At 38.0% G+C, this 22,125-nt stretch overlaps 1 protein-coding gene across 1 annotated transcript; it reads right to left on the bottom strand.

Annotated features, from left to right (window-relative positions):
• Nucleotides 1-747: 747 nt before the first annotated feature.
• vangl1 (VANGL planar cell polarity protein 1) lies at nucleotides 748-21,946 on the bottom strand. The gene is made up of 9 exons (XM_058393711.1): nucleotides 21,820-21,946; nucleotides 15,361-15,553; nucleotides 13,959-14,091; nucleotides 8,442-8,876; nucleotides 7,281-7,456; nucleotides 6,486-6,619; nucleotides 2,243-2,378; nucleotides 1,778-2,012; nucleotides 748-1,272 (listed from the first exon to the last, which is right to left on the bottom strand). Exons 2-9 carry the CDS (start codon nucleotides 15,420-15,422, stop codon nucleotides 1,012-1,014), a joined length of 1,572 nt encoding a protein of 523 aa, XP_058249694.1. The 5' UTR covers nucleotides 15,423-15,553; nucleotides 21,820-21,946; the 3' UTR covers nucleotides 748-1,011.
• Between the last annotated feature and the right edge of the window lie 179 nt (nucleotides 21,947-22,125).

Here is a 22,125-nt window from a genome sequence, read left to right as displayed (position 1 = left end):
ACAAATCAATACCTTTATATGAATATATACATGCAAGGTACACAAGATGTTTGCACATATACTCATATAAATTAAATTTACATAGACATATGTACACATAAAATATCAATGTAAACTATATAAAATAAACAGGATGACTGCATTTACAAAACATTTTTCTTATCGTTAGAGAAATTGGCAGGATAAGGTGATGGCTGCCATATTCTTCACAAATGAGCAACCACAAACATGTCAAGTTGACAGGGACGCATCATATATCATCACACAGAAGAGACACAGGAAACAAAACAAATTCATAATCCTATAAACACATGTATAAAAGAGCTTCATGGGCTGTAAAAAAGTTTATTAGGTAGTTTTACTGCTGCAGTCAAATTATTAATAGACCCTTTTGGTGAAAAGGTTTTAAGCCCTCTTAAATCAAAAGGTTTATCAAAACGATTTAGGCAGCATTCCTGGGCTTGTGTGTCCTACATGGTTTGTGGTTTTAGCACAATGATAACATTACAGAAATTGGTAAATTAGAAAAGTCTTGAGGAGTTTTGTGCACTATGATGACACTGTGTCTTATCTTCTACATAAATGTGGTATTAAAATCATCCATCATCTCAAATAAATTTTAAAAAGTTCCTTTAACTGTAGATAATGTTTCTGATGTCCCTCCTCCTTTTTAAGTGTCAATATTGTTCGATTGGCTGAAAAGCTGCAAGACAACACTTCCTAATGATCACAGTTCTGCTTTTACACTTCTGCTTGATCGCTTCCTTAATAAACAGCAGCCTTTAGTTTTTAAACACTGCACAGCACACATACCTACACACAAAAAAACACTCTCACACTTGCAAATACAAGTATCTGTCTTGTACATAAATACTTTTTTTTCATTTCAAAAAGAAACACTGCTGCATATCAAAATATGTCCAATATGAGAAACGTGAGTTCTAAAAAATTGAAAAAAGAAACACCGTTTCTGAGTTTATTGTGTATAAAAGCAACAGACAAAGCAGTGGGTCAGACGGAGGTCTCTGACTGCACTTGCAGCACAAACTTGTGTGATTTGGGATGGACATATTCCTCGCTGATTCTGAGCTGCGGGATAGCCTTGCTGCTGACCACCAGGCAGAAGTGGCTGTTTTTGAGCTGGAACTCGGTGCCATGACGCAGCAGGCTGGTGACTGATGCCTCGCTAACCAGAGTCCACTGCGGAGCCCGCCAGCACTCACTGTTGTACTGCAGAGTGGGACCAGGAGTCAGGTAGCTCTCCAGAAATGCCTGTTGACAAAACAGAGAACTGAGCAGGTTACTACACATTGCTGGAAACAACACAATTTAATGAAAATTGGCCAGTAGCCTAATTACTTTCAGAGTCTAATGATTTTAATGATGAATTTGTTTTTCTATCCATTTTTTTATTTTTTCCTATCTTACCACAAAGAGTGAGACACATATAGTGAATAAATTTTTTAAAATGTTCTTCTTCTCTTGATTTTTGTCTAATCTGAAAGTCAGTACAGTACGGTACATCTGTGTGTACACTTTTCTTAGAGTGATCTTAAAAACATTGAAGATACCAAAAAAGCATCACAGTTAACAAAAATTATTTTGTTTGCAGACTACCTTGAATAGCCATTCAAGAAACCATTTTTATAAATAGAAATATTTTTAACAAACTATTAATTATGCTGTGTTTTCATAAACAGCACAGATTGTCCTTCCAAACAATCTGCCATATTGTGTATGTCTGTGTGTGTGTGTGTGTGTGTCTCTGTGTGTGCACCTTGGGACTCATGTTGTTGGTAATACAGAAAGCAAGGTGGCTCTGGATGCTGTCCATGCTATGGCAGTGCTGCTGACGTGTTGTACGCAGGTACTTCTGAAGTGCACGTGCCATTGAGGGGAAAATGGCCTGCGCAGCCTCACGCGCCTCCATCACATCTCCTGGTGGCTTCTTTTTTTCCTCCTCCTGCAACCGCCGCACATGTGTAAATGCCTCCTCTACTGCCACCACCAGCCTTGAGAGAACATGGAACAAATATTAATCCTGTAGCAAAGTGAACACATGTAACCTATAGCCGAAGCAACCATTAGATGGAACTTGAAGCTAATTCAAACTCAAATGATATACTGAAATCTAGTCCTCTAGTTAATTCATTTCTTGCCTGCTCGGCTTTATAAACGTTTCATAATCTCAATATAAATATCTCACTATCACTCAGTATCACCCTGCCCTCATTTCTCTTACCGTGCTCTGCGTTTGCGGACTCTTCTCTCGTAGTCGGCCTCCTCATAGTAAAGCTCGCTGTGGCTGGTGTCTTTATGTCGGGCCGCAGCAGCCATCTTGGCTCGAGACTGACTTGCTGCACCATCACTGCCAGGACCTGACAAGATGAAGAACAGCATGATGAGATGTTAGAGCTTGAGCTCTTAGTGTTCTAACATGAGAAATCATTACTTGGACACTGTATAATAGCTCAAACAGCTGTATTCTTGCCAAGGAAGAAAATGTTTCGTTTTAGGAAAAAAATTAGTGTGACAAATGTATTAATTCAAGAATGATATATTACTTTCTGTTTATTCTTATATTTAATTCAACTTATAATTCAACTCTACTCTTATACTGTATAATATTTAACTGTTGCACCATAATTCTTATTTATTCTATTTAACATAACTGCATTACAGGTATGATTTATACTGTTTACATTTACCTGTTCACTGTTATCTTAACTTTTTTGTAGCATTTTCATTTCACTTATCTGCTATTTGCACTGGATAGATACTGATTGCATGTCATTGCCTCTGTATTCGTACCTAACCTAACCTAATGTTGTGGGAACGTTGCAAAATAAGTTAATTCCTGTTCTTGTAAGTTATACTAGGACATTGTTTCCGTTTATCAAAACAAAAATTCAGCATATTTCCAAGACACTGCACAGACCTCTGTTCTGAAGACTGGCAGAAAAACAATGATGCTTAAATACTTCTCACTGAAAACTTTTAGACACAATTTTTAATCTGTTTAATCATTTGAATTCATATAAACCTGTTATTTGCTTTACATACTGCAAATACTGTCCAAGCCATTATATTATAGATAATCAATCAAAACCAACAGAATCAAGAATTTAACATTGTTGTGGTATAAATACTAATATTTATATAGAGTGGCAAGAAAAAATATGTGATACCTTTTGGAATTTCATGGTTTCTGCATAAATTTGTCATACAATGTGATCTTCATCTAAGTCAAGAGTATCGACAAATATTATGTACCTAAATAATAACCCAAAAAAAAATTCTGATCTTTCATGATCTTTATTGAGAACAACCATAAAATCCTCATAGTGCTAGTAGAAAAAGTATGTGAACCCTTGAGTTAATGACCACAAAAATACTAATTGGAGTCAAGTGTTAGCATACCTGGAGTCTTGTTAAGAAAATGAGTTAGGAGCTGTGGACTTTCACTTTTACTGATAAAAACACTCAAACTTTTTGAGTTTGCTCCGCACAAGAAGAAATGCTTTTGTGAGCCATGTCTCACCCAAAAGCTTTCAGAGGATCTACAATAAAGAATTATTGATATACATAAAGCTGGAAAGGGTTACAAAGTGATTTCAAAGAATAAATTTACAAGTCTACAGTTCGACAAATGCAGATACTTTGGAACTGTGGCTACTTTTCCAAGAAGTGGGTGCCCAGTCAAAATGACCTCAAAAGCACAACAAAGACTCATGAATGTAGTAAAGAACTGGCTAACATCTTTGTTCATGAGTCTACAGTACTTAAAACATTGAACAAACAGGGTGTCTATGGCAAGACACCAAAAAGGAAGCCGCTGCTTACTAAAAAGAACATTGCTGCATGCCTGACGTTTGTGAAAGAGCACAGTGACACTCCACAGCGGTATTGGCAAAATGTTTTGTGGACTGAAGAAACTAAGACTGAACTATATGGAAAGAACACACAGCACTACATCTGGCATAAAAAGGGCACTGCATATCGTCATGAAAACATCATCCCAACCAGAAAGTATAGTGGAGGAAACATCATGATTTGGGCCTGCTTTTCTGCATCAGGGCCTGGCTGCCAGCTTGCAGTCATTGAGGGGAAACTGAATGACCCAAAACACCACAACAGAATGGCTTCAGAAAAACAAAATCCTCTTTTTTGGAGTAGCCAAGTCAGAGCCCAGACCTCAACCCAATAAAGATGCTATGGAATGACTTTAAGAGAGCCATACACATGAGACGTCCAAAGAACAGACAGAACTAAAGCAGTTAAAAAACAATGGGCTAAAATTCCTCCTGAACGATGTGCAGGTCTGATCCACATCTACAGGAAAGGCCTGGTTGTGGTTACTGCTGCCAAGGATGGGGTAAACCGATTATTAATTCCAAGGGTTCACTTGCTTTTTCCACTACTATTTTGGATGTTGACTAAGTATGTTTCATAAAGACATGAAAGATCAGGAATGTTTTTGTGTTATCATTTAGGCACATTACATTTACAAGATCAGATCACATTTTCTGACAGATTTTTGCAGAAACCTATTTAAAATTCCAAAAGGTTCACAATATATAAGGTGCTGGAGACAGCTAGCATAGTGTGATGAATAGCATAGAATGATAAAAATAGCAGAACCAAAAAGGACAACTCTACTGCAGGATACTGTTATACTATAATACTTTCCTTTACCAGTGCTGTTTCCAGCATCTGCCTTAGTTAGTTATGTTATATAGCACTGAATATGTAGATCAGTAGTAGTATTAAGCCTAATCTCATTAACAGCCTGTGGAGATAATCAAACTTCTCTGAAGGGAGGTCTAGTATGACTAAAAGAGAGGTACTGTTTTACTGTACCAGGTATTTTAAGTTCATTCTCTGGGGTTTACTGTTAGAGTCAATTACACAGCTTATGTTCTTGTCTTGTCTTAAGTGTATCTATGTTAAATAAAGTTTCTTCAATCTGGTTCAGTCGGATTTTAATCAGATGAACACATGAGGGCAGCACCGTGCCTGTATAAGACATGAGCATAGTGCTTAATGATCCCCAAACTAAGCCATATATCAAATCTGCTTAAAAAACCCCCACAGCTTTAGATTTGAGGGTTTTTATTATTATTATTATTATTATTATTAAAATATCAGAGTGAAATTTGGGTCATGATTAGTCTAGTTCAGTAGGCACCTTGGGGCATGTGCTCAAAATGTCAGAGAGTTTTGCATACAATAGTGAATGAAAACAATGAAATAATTTATGAATATAAATCTATTTAAATAATCTGTTTATACTTAAATTAAATAGTTCCTCTCAAGCAAGTACTTTTCATTTATGAGAAGCAACCAAGTGCTCAGTCTATTTGGGGGACTTCAAAAAAATCCTCCTGGGTAACACACCCTCATGAAAGTGGTTGAGAAAAAATGCCAAAGTTTCATTAGACACCTCTTTTAAATTCTGCAAACATAAAAAACCTTTTGATTTGCTCACTGCAGAATTTATGATTTCAAACTGTTCACGTCTTCAGTATTATTCTAACATACCAGAAATAAATTAAGAAAACTGTTTGTATACATACAAGTGTTTGACTGGTAGTTTATATACATGATTCAAGACTTTCTCTGAAACGGAAAGGATTGGGTAGGTCCAGGCACAGAGTGGTTAATATGCCCAGTGTAGCAGCCAAATACCAGCTCAGTATCTTTGTGATGTTGGATTAAACATGTGAATACAGTGTGTGTACTTGAGCCAGGGAAGTTTTTTTTTCTTGTTTAAATCTGGTTTTCCCAATTAGATTACAAAATATAAGCTGTTCAATAGAAACACCACTAATAAATATGCTCTGGGTGAATATGTGCTTTTGTAACTGAAGTAAAAGTTGGATAAACTCCTGATGGGTGAAATTGCCTCCAGGGCAGAAGGAACGAACACTCACTCACACACACACACACACACACCATGGGCACTCAGTACATTCCATGGTTTTAACTTACAGCCTAAAAGAAAGCTTTTGGGATTAACTTTAAATGTTGCAGAGAAAACAGAGAGAAACACACACCCATACACACACACCAAAACTATCAAGTGACAGACTAGATAATATTCAGCATTCCCAAAACCACAGGAATGGAAAGAATGTGTCTGTTAGTATACACTAAAGACACATATTTCTATTGTTATGAACACATCCGCACAACCACTATATGTCTGCTCTGTATATGACAACACAAATGTTCTGAACTTTAAATTGAGTAAGAAATCATGTTAGACTATTAAAACTCTCAGGGACTCTAAAAAGTCTCAGGTATGTTCGTTTTTGTTTCCGCTGGATCTCCTTCTTCCTGCTGTAATTCCATTTCCTGTGTCAAACTTTCTTCCAATTGCTCTTAGGGAGTTTTTATTACTGTGACATATGACTTAAGCCTAAATTGTCTTCTAATTTCAAGAAAAATGCGATGTCATAAAGAAAGCAAAGTGCAAAACCCACCATCCACATTGTAGACCTTCAGAGCAGCCAGGTGCTTGGCTGTTCGCGATTTAGCAGCAGTCAGTAGTGCAGCATTATGTACTGAGAAATCCTTATAGTAGTGCTCCAGGACCACCAGAGCTGCCCTCTGAATACTATACAAAGTAAAAGAGAATAAAGAATAACGTTATACTAAAGGTATAGTCAGTGGCATATCAGCTGAAGCTGTAGCGTTTTCACCAAAACCACGGCCACAGCACGCACGAGCAACCACTAACAATGCTGGAAATCCTAATGCAAGAGGAGAAGCTTTGGTGAATTAACAGTCAGGATGAGTATACCAGAGTGAATGGAGAATGAATAAAAATTCTAAATATTGAAAAGAGGAAAAACAAAGAAGCTACAGATGCAGGAGAGAATGAGACTGAGCTAAAGAGAGAGAGAGAGAGAGAGAGGGAGACAGAGAGAGAGAGAGAGCGAGGGTGAAAGAAACAGAGAGAGAGAGAGACTTAAAATAACTGCATGATTAATGTCTTTCTTCTTCTTTGGCCTGAATCTAGTAAATGATGTATGCCTGGATCAGCAAATACACACAGCATTACTGCAGATCTATACTGGATTTACACAAAATGACAAATTTGGTGACCGAGAAAAATAACATTAGCAAAACAAACACAATAAGAGAAGAACAGAAGTGCAGACTAGAATAAAATGATTGACTACCTAAATAGACACTATACAGAAAACATCATAATTGGTTTAAAAAGGGTTTGTTCTTTGATATTCTCTTCCTCATCCTCACACAGTGTGTGTTACCTGAGCTGGCCAAGGTTGTAGTGTCGTGTCTCTCCATCAGTCGAGCGTGTGACACACAGACAGAAGCATGGCTGCAGCTGCCGCACCTCCAACAGTACCACGGCCAGGTAGTGTGTAAACAGCAGAGTATCCACCAGCGACACCGCAAACTGCACTATCCCCTGATAATTCTCATCCTGACACACACACACACACACACACACACACACATAAACACATTTACAAAAGTTATTCTTTCTTTCTTCATAGCACACTGCACAAATTTCATTTAAATGTGGTTGATTTCATTTTCTGGCTCTCTGGTTGGTTTCTTTACTCCAAATGAAATTACACACAAGTTTAATCTCCATATTCTCCTCTGATTGTCTATAACAGCATGGCTCTTGCAGTTGTACAGGAAGTAATTTACCTATATTTTATATATATATATATATATATATATATATATATATATATATATATATATATATATATATATATATATATATATATATATATATATATATTCACACACTAGTTCACACAGCTCATTCAACAAGACTTTATTGTGTTCATGTTGCATGAACCAGTACTAATCAGAAACAGTCTAATATTCTATATATTTTCTTTAAAACAGTGTAAAGAAAATATAAAAAATAATTTATAATATAGTGATATAGTACTATATATAATATAGTATAATATAGTATAATATAGTTAATATAGTGAATAGCTTTTTTATAAGGATCTTATTTTAACATTTATGCAAAGAGTGTCAGTGCTTTTTTTTCACAGGAAATACATTTTCTATCAAAGTTGAGTACTTTTTTTTGTTTTATTAACTTCAAGAGAGGAAAAGAAGAGATGCTGGTGTTTAAGGCTGCTATAATATAACTGATATCAGGAACTCATTGCTGTGCTATAAGAGGAATTGAACACTTTTGGGACATGGTTATTATAGAAAAATCATTAACACATCAGCCTGTGGTTGATTTTTTTAATCTGTTAATTAAGCCATCAGATTGTTATTAAGTTATAACACATAATTCATCTTCTATTAAAGTAGTCAGAATTATTCAGTAAATACAGTGTAAACTATGTGGCAGCAACAGTGGGCAATGTAAGTACTGATGTGCTGTATGAACACCTCATACATTGACACACACAAAAACACACACACACCGGTGTGTCAAGGATGCGCACTCCATAGAAGAGCCAGTAGGAGAGCAGGAGCAGCAGTGTGAGCACAGCAAGAAGTGCTCTGTAAACAGCCAGACGAGGCAGTGTAGACCGGGGCGGACGTAGGAACAGAGCCCAGCCGGCCAGCATTAAGATCAGTAGTTTAAAGGCCAGCGAGAGGAAGAGGCCCTCACAGGCTGTGCCACAAGATTGCACACGATCAGCCCACAGCAGCTGTGGCAGCACCACAAAGGCTAGTGGTGTGACAAGAACCACCAGTCCAAGAAGCAGTGTCAGGGCCAGGGGCAGCAAACGCACAAAGCTCTGCTTATGCACGCTACCCACTGTCTCCTTCCCAAAACTGGCCAGCTCCTCCTGAGAGAGACTGTGGTCTGAGGTACCGGTCACGGCTGTGGTGGTCTCGGCCCAGTTATCATCCTGGCAAGAGAAGAGAAGAGAAAAGAGAGAGAGAGAGAGAGAGAGAGAGAGAGAGAGAGAGAGAGAGAGACCATAATATTATAGTGAAATTGTTTCAGAACATGTTGTTTCAATTCAACTTTATTGTCTTGCTTTTTCTTTGTAAAAAAAACCTTTTCTTTGGAAAACTAAGAAAAGACTCAATAAACACAAAAATCTTTGTGGACCTTTGTTTTGATATATACAGTATAGCTGAGCCAAGTCTGCTGGTTATAGATGTCACATTATAACTCCCATATTATTATTTAGTTATTTGTCTTCAAGCTAATTATTTGATAAATACTAAAAACCAATTCATAGTTACAGTGACACTGATAAGAAACACACCAAGAGACCAACCAACAAGTCCTGGGAGTTAAAGAAAAGGTTGAGAATAACCAGACCTGATCTCCTGAAGAAAAAAAATTCCATATTGTAATGGAAGTGTTGTGAGCTTTTATTTTGAATGACACCAGTCCAAATTCAATAATAATTTAAATCCATTACTTATTTTAAACTAAAATATGCCAAAAGTGTAGTCAAGTGCACCTTGGCATTGTTTTACTCTATTTACAGAATAAAATTCAAAATATATGCTACCCTGTGTTGTCTGTGTGCACTATACATTATATGAATTTTAATTAATAATTTATCGCCTAAACACCATGATAAAAACATCAAATTCTCACTGTGAAAAACTGCAAAAACAAAAAAAACAAAAGACACTCCCTAAAATGTATACTTTAATTTATGTAAGAGTTTTAAGATTTGTTAGATTTATTTTTTAGGGATATTTGATATCCTCTGTTCAGATCAGGCCTAAATCTAAAACATCATGGGAGAATGTACTTAACAAGCTGTTAAGTACAACATTAAGAATGCCTTTGATATTCTAGCAGCATAGATAAGCAAATTTGTTATGTTAAAAGAGTGATACTATTTTTAGTAGATTTCTGTGGAGTTTACAGTTCAGTGTGCTTTTTTATTTTGCATAACACAGATGGTGTGTAATTAAAAAACAGTTAAAACAGAAGCTAGTAAACATGCAAGTCAGATCTCTGTGCCTTTATGCATGACATGGTTGCTAGTACCAAATGGGCTGGTTTGAGTGTTTCAGAAAATGCTGATCTCCTTTGTGCATTACAAACAACAGATTACACACAAAAGTTTTCAAAGAATGGTGCAAAAAACAAAGAACGATGGGTGACATAAATAGTGAACATCCACTAAACTGGTCATGAGTAATGGGAAGAGGCTTTTAAGGTGGGACTTTTGGGGGGAGGAGGTTTGGGTGGTTACGCAGGCACATTTCTGGACTAAAAAAGGTTATAAAAATCCCACTGAGTCAGCTGATTTTGAACATCACACCTCTCGTGTGCTGTCTACCCCACGTCAGCATGGCACATTCATTTATAACCACTGTGCAAAAACGTGATACGGTAAAGAAAAGAGAGTCAATGTCAGTTTAATTAAAGAACATAAATGACAATGCGAGAAAGTATTAAATGTGTGTGTGTGGGTGTCTGGGTGTGTGTGTGTGCCCTGCTTGACTGAGACCGACACTCATTTCCTCCTGGTTAACAGAGACAGACTGTGGGCTCCAGCAGTGTAAGAGCGAGCAGCAGGAAGAGAGGGAGTGATAAACAAGTGTGCGAATGTCCTGAACCTCTCCTCTTTCCACCCTCCATCCCTTTTCCTCTCATTCTTTCCAAAATAATACTGTGTGACCAGGGCAGAAAATCTAAAACAGACTGGCAATGTAAATGTGTGTGTGTGTGTGTGTGTATGTAAACATTTAACACATATTGTATAAAACAACTCCAGTGTAACAATAGCAGGTGTTTGGATACCTGGATTTCCTTTGGTTTAATTACAGTTTAATCACTATTAGTGCCACAACCAAGGTAAAATGCTCATTATGGCTTTTAATTAAGATGATATAGTACACAGGTGTTCAAGCGAATACCTAAAGTTTTTATGTATATACATATTAAAATATAACTCAAATATTCAACCCTATAAAAACTAGCCAGATTTTGCCACTCACTGCCTTTCTTCCCTTTCTATCCCTTTTAAGCTTCAAATCAATATGCTTGCTAACTTCAAGTGATCTCTCTCTTTCTACTTTTGAGCCAATACAGAACCCTCTGAACAGCAAGGCAAGTGCTGCTATTTATACTACATACTGAAGATATTAGTAGAATTTTATTTTTTTTTTAAGATTTAAGATTTTATTTATATGTCATAAAGAATATTTTGAGATCCATTGTTTTTTGAGGGCATCAGAATTTCTGAGGAGAAAATCTACTGTGTGAAGCATTAACTTCCATAGAACATCAAAAATATTCCAAAATCAACATGATAGGATATCTCGGAGTACTTAAGTGAGATTTTTGTTTTAGTTACAACAGTTCAGGCTGTAAACTGAAGGGGAATCTCTGTAGTGCTGTATGTCTATTAACTCACACACACTCCTTAGGCATGTAAGGTTAAACATCAAGAATGACTCTCAAGTGGAAGATGAGCTGTCTAATCCCTGATTCTAAACACACACACACCTGTCCCTGATCCTGTTGCATGCTGTTTGTTATATAGACTATGATAAATTGCTCGTAGGTGTGTGTGTGTGTGTGTGTGTGTGTGTAACTTAAGAATGAAAGCAAATAAATAAATGAATGAACGAATGAATAACCAACAGAATAGTCACTTCATATTTTCAATGCGCTGACTTGTTTTCCTTCAAAGAGGCTCATTATCATCTCCAGTGTATCCCTGGTTAAAGGAGCTGTGGTGGGATTTGAAGCATGAAGGGAGTTTGATGGATTGTTTCGAGCCTCTTGGGTGCATCTGCAAATATTTACACTGGTGTCTCATGAGTATTGAATCATGTTACTTTCTGTATGACACATATGGGTTATTATTCAGGTTACTCTGGCTCAGTGATGAGTTTAAAACACCTCTCTAGAGATAAAACAATCAGCCGTAACATTAAAACCACTGAGAGCTGATGTGAATAACATTGATTGTCTACATACAGTGGCACCTGTTAAGGTGTGGAATAAACTAGGCAGCAAGTGAACTGTCAGTTCTTGAAGTTGATGTGTTGGAAGCAGGGGAAATGGATAAGAGTAAGGATCTGAGTGACATTAACAAAGCACCAAACTCTGATGACTAGATGACTAGGTCAGAGCTTCAGAACCCATTCATGGCAACAGCATTCCCTAATAACAGTGTCCTCTTTCAGCAGGATGATGCTTCCTGCCACACTGCAAAAATCGATAGTGGAGCATGACAAGGAATTCAAAGTGTTGACTTGGCCTTCAAATTCCCCAGATCTCAATCTGATTGAGCATCTGTGAGACATGCTGTACAAACAAGTCTGATCCATGGAGGCTCCACTTCGCACCTTATAGTACTTAAAGGATCTGCTGCTAATGTGTTTGTGGCAGAAACCACAGCACACCTTCAGAGGTCTTGTGGAGTCCATGCCTCGAGGGGTTAGAGCTGTTTTGGCATCTCAATATTAGGCAGGTGGCCTTGATGTTATGGCTGATATTACCTAAAAAAATTTAACATATTCCTTGTGATACGTGTATTACATATTTATTTTCTTAATAAGTATGTTCTTTAAACCTGTCTTACTACTAAACAAATTAATTACCACATTTCCACATGCATGAATATGGCAGCTGAGGAACGATGTGCACAGTATTTAAAAAGCATTCCTCTGTTTGTCTCCAGTTTCTTCAGGGTAGAGAGAATTTCACACACCATCACCGTTTGACAGATACAATAAAGGACATGTGAGTCAAACAGGCTGCATTACACAGAGAAGAATAGATCAGTCATGGATTATCATTAGCCCTGTAGCACTGCCAGGGAACACATGAGACACTGAAGCACCGAGGTCCAAACACGGATGCTCATCATGAGGCTCAGCTAACGTGTGCTTTTACTGTTGCCTAGAAGTCTGTTGGATCCCTTATTAGCAAGTCCTGGTTTAAACAGTGTGTTTGAGTATATGTACATGGATACATGAGGAGCTTTAAATAGCAAAATATGTCAGCCTTTAATTTCTTTCTTTAAAATAGTGCTCCTTATCTGGCAGACTCCTAATGGGAGTGCAAATAAAAGATAGAGAAAAAGTGGCATGGAATGTCACTTAAAATCCCTATTTTGCTTCAGAATTACAAATGCCAGTCACTCAACACTTATTTGTTAATTACTCTATGGTCAAAATAAGATAAACAAAATGTTAACATTTGTATGATTTTAAAAGACATTGAGTGGAGATTGAGTGGAGCACAAATATATATATTTATAAATATAAATAAATATAAATATATATATTATTATATATATACACTTCAGGACAAACAGACCATTAGAGGTAAAATCATGCTTCATGGTACATGCATAGTATCTTGCATGGGATAACCTAATTGTATGTCTCAAATCTGACACACACACACACACACACACACACACACTCACACACACACGAAAACATGAGAAATTGTATGGCTTCTCCCACTGTGAGCAACAACTAGGTCAGAATGAAGTGTAATGCCAAGAGCAGCATCTCTCTCTCTCTCTCTCTTAGAAAAGACTAACAAAAGCACAAAAAGATTTCCTTCAGTCTCCCTCGTCAGCACTGATTCACCTTCTAGTAAAAAGAACTGATCTATAAACTCATGATAGAAACACTCATTAGATAGGTTCCTTTTGTTTGTGATAAAATGATAATTAGTCTACATGTTGTCAAAATATCACATGCTGATGTGTCGATGGCATTATCCAACAAAACTGGTTTACAAGTACAGTAATCAGCCTAATTCAAACAGGGCATACCTTCACCATTCACCAAGCCACCAACATTACTGATCTCTGTATCTCTCTCTGTCTCTCTCTCTCTCTCTCTGTGAGAGATTTTACAAGAAAAAGTGACAAAGGCATTAATAACATACATAGTTATCTTCACACCTCTTCACAGAGCCACAACCACACCCATAGACTACAGTTAACTACATTAACCACACTACTTCACGTGTAAAATGGACTGACCTGAGGCTCTGTGCTAGCCGGGGTCTGCTCTGTCGCTCCTGTCTGCGCAGACAGGCTGCTGATGGTGACGTTCTTGTCGGAGCGATTGCTGCCATCATGACTGCGTGGTTTGTGGCGGTCTTTACTGCGATCACTGTATGGAATAAACATACGTGTAGACAAGGTCTTTATACTCTTCATTATCATATTTGAGCTAAATTGATTATTTATTTTTTTAATTGAAAGAGGATAAGCGGTAAGGTTTTGTAGGCAGTGTAAAACAGGATATGTGAATCAAGGGGGATTTCTTTAAGCACATATTTTTTAGAGCATTCCACCAGAAATTTTTGTAATTTTCCCATTAATACTCCATCAAGACAGCAAAATAAAAAGCACAATCTGCTTTCTTATGTTAGATTTAGTCAAACTCATGACAAAAAAGCAGCAAAGCTTCTTGCTGTCTTCCCGGTAAGTGGAGCAATGTCTGTCCCTATGGCACAGTTTCTGGTGTAGCAGTTTAAACAAGCACACTGACACAAATTTGCCTCTCCCTCCTGTGGTTTAGCAGCTCTGTTTGGGTAATTGGAGCAGTAAGAGTCATCAGACACACTTGCAGACAGATGGAAAAGGATAAATTAAAAGTGCTATTTTATTTTGTAAATAAAACAAGTTTACCAAGAGAGTTCATTTTAAGCATCTTTTTTTAACCTTTCTTTCACACATTAAACAGAAATTTGATCCTAGCCATATTCATTATGAGTCATGTGAAAAAGAAAGAGCATTGCTGAATATATTTTCTGAGAATTACTTTTTAAGTCTCAGGGCCGGTGGGTTCCTCACACACGTAACAACAGACACCTAACTTTCCGATTAGTTTCAGTGTAGCTAGTGTATATTTCATGGGAGTTACTAAATAACATGCTAACAACAAATCACTGAAAAATCTGTTATGGCTTTAAAGGGTCAACTACAATTGCAAGTTAACAATCTTGCCTGCCCTTAATGTAAAGGACTACTGGCAATGCATTCTGCATTTTGAAGCAACATGGACAAATTCGTTTTTAAAACATTTTGTTTATTTGAGATTTCTGACCTTGAGCTATTAATTTATTTATTTATTAATCAAATAGTAAATTAAATATAATTTATAATTATAAAATAATGTATAACTATTTGCTAGATATGAATTTGCTAGATAATACAGTCTATATGTAGGGAAAACACTATGATTTCTTGATTTTGTACCTCACAGCCATATTAAGCTGCAATCATTTAAATATTAAAGTATAATGTAAATATTTTGTCATATAAACCTTTTTTTTTTACATCTGTGTAAGCATTTCTGATTCTGAAACAATAGAATGTGCTGGAAAAAGTGCTATTTTAATTAAGCTGCTGAATAATAAGGGGGGAAGTGATTTACCTGTGTCTGTTTGACCCTCGAGAGTGCTGAGAGTGGCCAGAGTGGACAGAGTCTGTGTCCATTATGATGATGATGATGAAGTGTCTTTTCTATGATTGGTCCAGGGCTTTGTTTGGCTTGGCCACAGAACGTTAAAGGCCACAAGGAAGCAGGAAGCAGCAACCAAGTTATGGTTACACCAATTTACTGTCAACTTGAGAGAGAGAGAGAGAGAGAGAGAGAGAGAGAGAGAAGAATATAAATTTAGTCAGGAGGCTAGAAGCATTTGTCCAGAAGAATTATGGAATAACTGGAATATAAGATTTATCAAGTATTCTAGGCTTTTCTCTTTCCTTTATGGTTTCTCTTAGGTGATTGCTGCTCTGCTGTATACCCCACTACCACCCCACAACCATCACCAACCACCACCACCCAAACCTCAGTCCCCTTTTCCTAGGTCATGACCCCAAACTTCATAACAAAACAGTGAACAACAATCTACCCTAAGCAGGGGAAACAGCACGACTTTCCTTTGCAGATCACCCGATATATGTGCTATTCTTTTCTCACCCCTGCCCACTTCCTACATTCCACAGCACCTACTTTGAACTCAGTCCATAACAATTTGTAAAGCTGTATTTGATTTTCACACTGATATGTCCAGAAACAGTATACAGCCAAGGTTAATCATGAGAATATGTGTTTACAGCAGGTATTTTTGCAATGTCAATAACATATATTGATTTTAAGGTATTTGTCATGCTTACTAACCCAGCTAACCTTGAATCTTTATCCTGATTACATTCCCTCCCTAAACACACCCTCACCCACACACAGACACTTCCCTATTCATACTCCATCATCTTCTCCTGATAGCCTCTGCACTCCTACAGTCACTGCCGTCAATATAGGTAATCTGAGCTGGCAGACACACACACACACACAATTCCTCTGGAGTTACCTCATGCTTCGGTGAAACGGACACAAATAATTCCACTGAGATTACATCACGGACACACAAAACCCCACAAACAAAATGCATGCATGTACCAGTAGCCATTCTGATTTTTCTCCTTTTCTATGTGATTTAAGCAATGTGCCTGGCTTTTGCTCTTATTAAGAAAGCTTAGCTGTTTCCGTAAGACCCCATAAATCTCATTTCCAATATCAAACTGCAAGAAAGAATGTGTGGGGCTCAGATATACGATCCACACTAAATCTGTAATATGGGCATCATGAATAGCTGAAGAAAAGACAACAGATACACTGAGCTACAGCAGATGCCCAGTCCAGATGTCTCATTATGAAAAGAATACACCACTGCTGATTCCTGTGTGCGAGAGTGAGAGAGGGAGTGAGAGAGGGAGGGAGGGGTGGCATACTGCTGTTGAAGAAACCACGAGCTCTAAAGCAACAGGGATGGGCCAGACAATCCAAGCTAACAGTTCACATTATCACAAATGATAAACAAGGGCAAAACAAAAAATGGTTTACAATGGGACAGGGATGCAGTTTTCTGCTGGCATTTCTTGAAGGGTGAAATAAGATAAGAACACCACTTTATACACAAACAATATGTGACTGATTTTTTTATTCTCATACCTGCATCATGAAATCTGACAGCTCACATATATATCCCTTTTCATTGTGTATAATATAAAATGGGCCTACTGTGAGGCCAGATAAGGCCATCATAAAAGTGAAACTGGACGTTGAGGGCAGGACCAGTGATTTGACAAACTAAAGAGGTCATGCTGACTGATTTACGGTATTGTAATAATGAGTCCATTACAGTACAGTACACTGGGGAATTGGAGCAAGAGAAGAGATGCCGCAGGCAAAGACATTTAGCTTTCAAAACTCTAGCTTTATTCAGTCATTACACCTACAGAGTCAAGGCATACACACACACACACACACACACACACACTGCTTTTAAGCATTATAAACTTGAACGTTTACGTATATTGAAACTCAGAGCTGGGCTTTTATAGCCAGGGGCAATAAAAAGTAATTATAGAAAAAGATAAACAATTCTTTATTGTGTGCTAAAAAAAAGCTAGGACAAAAAAACAGGCATAAGAATGAAACAGGAAAAAATGTAGGTGAAACTAATTGTCCTGCATATCTAAAAGTACTACAAAAAAAACATGAGTTGTAATGATTTGAAAAGAGGCTCAGAAGTAAGAAAACACTTGAAATTTAACAAACCATACTCTTTATAGTGAGTGAGATGACTCAGTTTTGTAATATGCCTGTAAATCACTGAGGCAGAGCTTGTTTAAGGTTGAGGTTTTTTCTTTTTCTTTCTTTTTTTAAGACTCAAGAGGATAAATTATCTGCAAATGCTACATGTATGTTTCAGATTTTGCCTCAGAGGTCTATCATACTTGAATAATTTTTGGGTTGCTTCTTATCACTACAATATGTTATAATGTTAATGAATTTACTGGCAACAAAACCATCTCTTTTTTCATGGATAGATCACATGAATTATTTGAGATTATTTAGATCACGTGAGTTTTTTCTCAGAATTTTTTCCATCAGTCTATCAGCTCTAACTGGTGCTTGAGCCATTTCACAGCATCACAATATTCAAAATACTGACAGGTTAAAAGGCAACACACAAACTCCTTAAGCCAGGCCTCTGACTAAGAAGTTCAGAATTGAAGCCTCAATGACCATTTGGCAAAGTACAGTGTGGCTTTGATGAAAATAATTGCTGTAACATTCAATAAATAAATAGCTCTGGAAATCACCAATAGCCACTAGGTGTAGGTATGTGTAAAGGACAATGTGTCAGGTTGTTAAGCAGGTGTGAAGACGTGAAAATTGATAAGCAGCAGCTTTCTGGGCTTTTGGGGTGGAAAAAAAATCAGTCTTATATCAGGATGTGTGAGAGTGCCAGAGTATTGCAGAAATCAATGATCCATGTTCTCAGATAGACAGAAGCTGGGAGAGTGTGGGGTTGACTACTAATGTGAGTAGGTTGACAGCGTTAGCCAAATAAAATGAACGAATTTGCTATTTATACTGTTTATTATACAGGTGTGAAGAAGTGAAGTGTGCCTGGGACAAAGATCTGTTTTTGATTCAGAGCTGCCCAGTGGCCAAGCAGGTTCAGTAAGCTGATGATATAACTGTCACCAGCGTTTTTGTTTGGTTTTGATTTGTTTTCTGCACTCACCCAGTCACCAGAAAAAGAAAAATTCTCTAAACTGACTTCTCCAGAGAAAGAGTTTCCTTTAAAACAGGGGTGTCAAATCTTATCCAGAAAGGGCCAGTGTGGGCGCAGGTTTTCATTCCAACCAAGCAGAAGCCACACCTGAGTCTATTGAAAGCCAAGATCAACTGATTAAACAGGTGGAATCAGGTGTAGCTCCTGCTTGATTAGAATGAAAACCTGCACCCACACCGGCCCTTTGTGGATAAGATTGGACACCCCTGCTTTAAGATGTCTGTAATGTAACGGAGGAAGAAGCCTTTATTATTGTCTCATACACATTACAACACAGTGAAAGTCACATATCCCAACTTTGGAGGTTGCGATCAGAAGGCAAGGTCAGCCATGATGCAGCTCCCCTGGAGCAAGGAGGGTTATGGGCCTTGCTCAGGAGTCCAACAGTGGCAATGTGGCAGTGCTGGGGCTTGAACCCCACTCTTCCAATCAACAACCCAGAGCCTTAACCACTGGAGCTACCACTACCCACATAAAGAAACACTAACCACTGGGATACACTTAGTCACGCTTGAACCTGTTGGTTCATATATTTCGATCACAGAATGCTGTCACCTGCATCATTACTCACAAAAACTGAGTATGTAGTCTAGTTACTGGTAAGGACTATTTTTATTAGGAATATTAATTAGCTTGAACGGATACTAGACAATCTTTCCAGAATCAGGACAGTGTGAAAACCATGCTGTATTTGAGAAAAGACACAGCTCATCAAATATAAGCCAAAGATTTTCTGCCTTTGTCACCTGAGACATTATCAGGAAAGACTGTATCTAAATGTAGTCACCCCTCCTATGGATTATGTATTTTTCAGTCTGTGTTAATGCAGACAATTAACCAACACAGTCATACATTTTCAGTTAAAATACATAAGTAGCTTCTTTTCAGACTATTAATTGTTGTTCTGGGAAGGATAACATGGAAAGACATTGGAGCTTTGACTTTCCCAGTGGGCTTGTCAATGAATTTATGCTTTCTCCTGCCCTCATTAAGTGAGATAATGCTCTCTGAAGCATTCTGATATACAGTATAGCACAATGGCCAGATAACAAACTGGGCAGACATATTGCTTTGCATTGTGGTGCATTTTGCATCCATTATTTTCTCATGTCACTTTGCTTTATGGGCCTTTTATTTGTTCCACATCCTCTTGGATTACCTCAGAAGTACCATAGGCAGTTCTCAGGTGACTGAGGGAATACCACTGCACACACATTAAAGCAGAAAGTAAAAAGTTAAACAGTAACACTCCACAGATGTTGGACATGACTGTACTGAGATCAGAACAAACCCTCACTCCCTGGGGAAGGGAAATTAGGTCAGTTGTGTACTATGTGGCGTTTTGCTGTATTCCCAAGCATGTGTGTGCCTGAGAATGTGACATTACAATCAATTAGTTTGAAACAATTCACTACTGTCTTGCATGAAAGCCCATCATCTATAGATACAGGTCAGATAGAATTCATGGAGGAGTACAGACTACATCGATTTTTTTCTGTTTCTAACAGACCAAATCCAGCCTATGAAGCCAGTGATAATGAGCTAATGAGTTCAATCTAGCGTGTTAAATGGGGTAGAATGATTAATTGTACTTTAATGTGGGCTTCCCAGCCTAAACTTCAGCTCACATTAAGAGCGCATCTGTTGTTTGAGTGTACAGGCACATTCTTCAGTCCTGCTTTACAGATCATACTAATAAACCATTACAGTATCTGCAAACAATGGAGATGCCACTGAAACAGTATAAATAACATTCTTTCAGGTTTAAGTGATCAGTACAGGTGATACAGGATAGACTAGGCTGGCACATAGACAAACAGCTATTTGTATGCATGTATTTTCATAGGGAAAACTGATTAACTCAAAAGTGACATAAAACCAATCTTCTTGCAGATAACCTTCATAGCCTTGGCTTTCTGACACTATTATGCCCAGATTCGCTAACCTCAAGTATGAAATAATTTCAAATGCAAGTGGTATTTGCGAACATTAAATTGTATATTGACCCAGATGTGATTTGGGACAGACAGTGGAGCCTAAAGTATTTTTTTTTTTCATCAAGCCTGGAACCCAACAGATTACATGCCACTTGATTTGAAGGTGAACTTGCACCAGACGTGATCACAGAATTCATGATGGCGGAGACTGTTAACACCCAAAGACCATCAATGGCTGGGTAATGGCTTACATCAATCTCTTTCTGTCTCAGCTTGGAGCAAAATTAGCCAGACATCTTGGTGGAAAATTACAGCCCATCAAGCTTTGAAATGTAAGGTCCATTTTCTTCAGATGCAGATAATATACTATCACTCTGCAGAGGGTGCACATGTGCACTGCTTTCTTACAGCTGCAGAGTTTGATAAAAAAAAAAAAAACTTGTCTTTTGGAAAGATCTGTGATCTTTACAGAGGAAGGCTTTCCCATATGCTATTTTTGTGAATGCTTCAAAGAAAAAACACCCTGAATAGTCTGCTCCCAGTTTTATGTTACCTGCACCTCATAGCCTTTTGGGGGGGTGGGGTGGGGGGGAAAGGGTGCCTCTCTTGGTGCCTGAGCAGAACTGAACATCTGCTGAGCAGTTAGTATGTACCTTTCAGAACAGGAGACACAGCAAATATCTAGTGATAAATGAATCTTTTTGGTGTTCCCAGTCCATGTGGACTCGCTTTTCTTTTTTTTCCGAGACGCAGAGCGCACACACCCAAATCCATGCACTTCCGTGAAAGCATTGTTCTTGTGCACTATGGTCTTATGGATGTCTGTCAAGAGATATTAACAGGGGATGCAGCGCGCGCTCGGCAGGGGGAACACCCGATCAGCTCGCGCTACACCCGCTGCGGGGAAAAAACCGCAAGATTATCATGCAGTACAATGGCAGAAAATGCATTTCTATGAACCGACTACATTACATATTGTATCTCAAGTGTCGTGCTGTTTTGACAGTACTTAGCGCGATAAATGCGATTTGAGACGCACCAGACGGGGCCACAAAATTCCAATGATGCGCCGTGAAAATCACGTTCATTAACAAATTTAGATTTCATGCCACGCCATACATTCACATTTCGGGATTTCAGCTAGATTTCGGCCACTCTATGTGCTCTTAGTAGTAGCGTATAATATCATTATATATACAATAGACATTCTGTTCATTCCTTAATATGCCAAAGGTGATTACAGGGTAGACTGCTGTAACCAACCTAGCAAACAAAGAACAAGGTAATAGAAACGATTAAACTTACCTTCTCGCCTCAATAGCATCCCCACAAAATAAACACAAATACGCTGAAAGCAGAAAACACCTCTGTACACACACATATGGACCGGACTGAAGCAGCGTACCTTTTTCTTTCTAAGCAGATGGGCGGTGTAATACCATTACTTTCCACTAGAGGGGGATAACAGCGCTTAAAGAATTTAAATGTCTAGTTTCATGTTGTGAGTCTCATTCTGCAGTCGGGTTGTGTTGTGTTGCTGCAGGAAGGCGAGCTCGACACACTGCTGCATATTCTGCAGGCTACTGCCTGCAGCGTTGCACAGAGCAGAAA

Source organism: Hemibagrus wyckioides, linkage group LG06 (assembly GCF_019097595.1).
Source record: "Hemibagrus wyckioides isolate EC202008001 linkage group LG06, SWU_Hwy_1.0, whole genome shotgun sequence".
Classification (NCBI taxonomy): domain Eukaryota; kingdom Metazoa; phylum Chordata; class Actinopteri; order Siluriformes; family Bagridae; genus Hemibagrus; species Hemibagrus wyckioides.
This window is presented reverse-complemented; position numbering and strand designations above follow the sequence as displayed.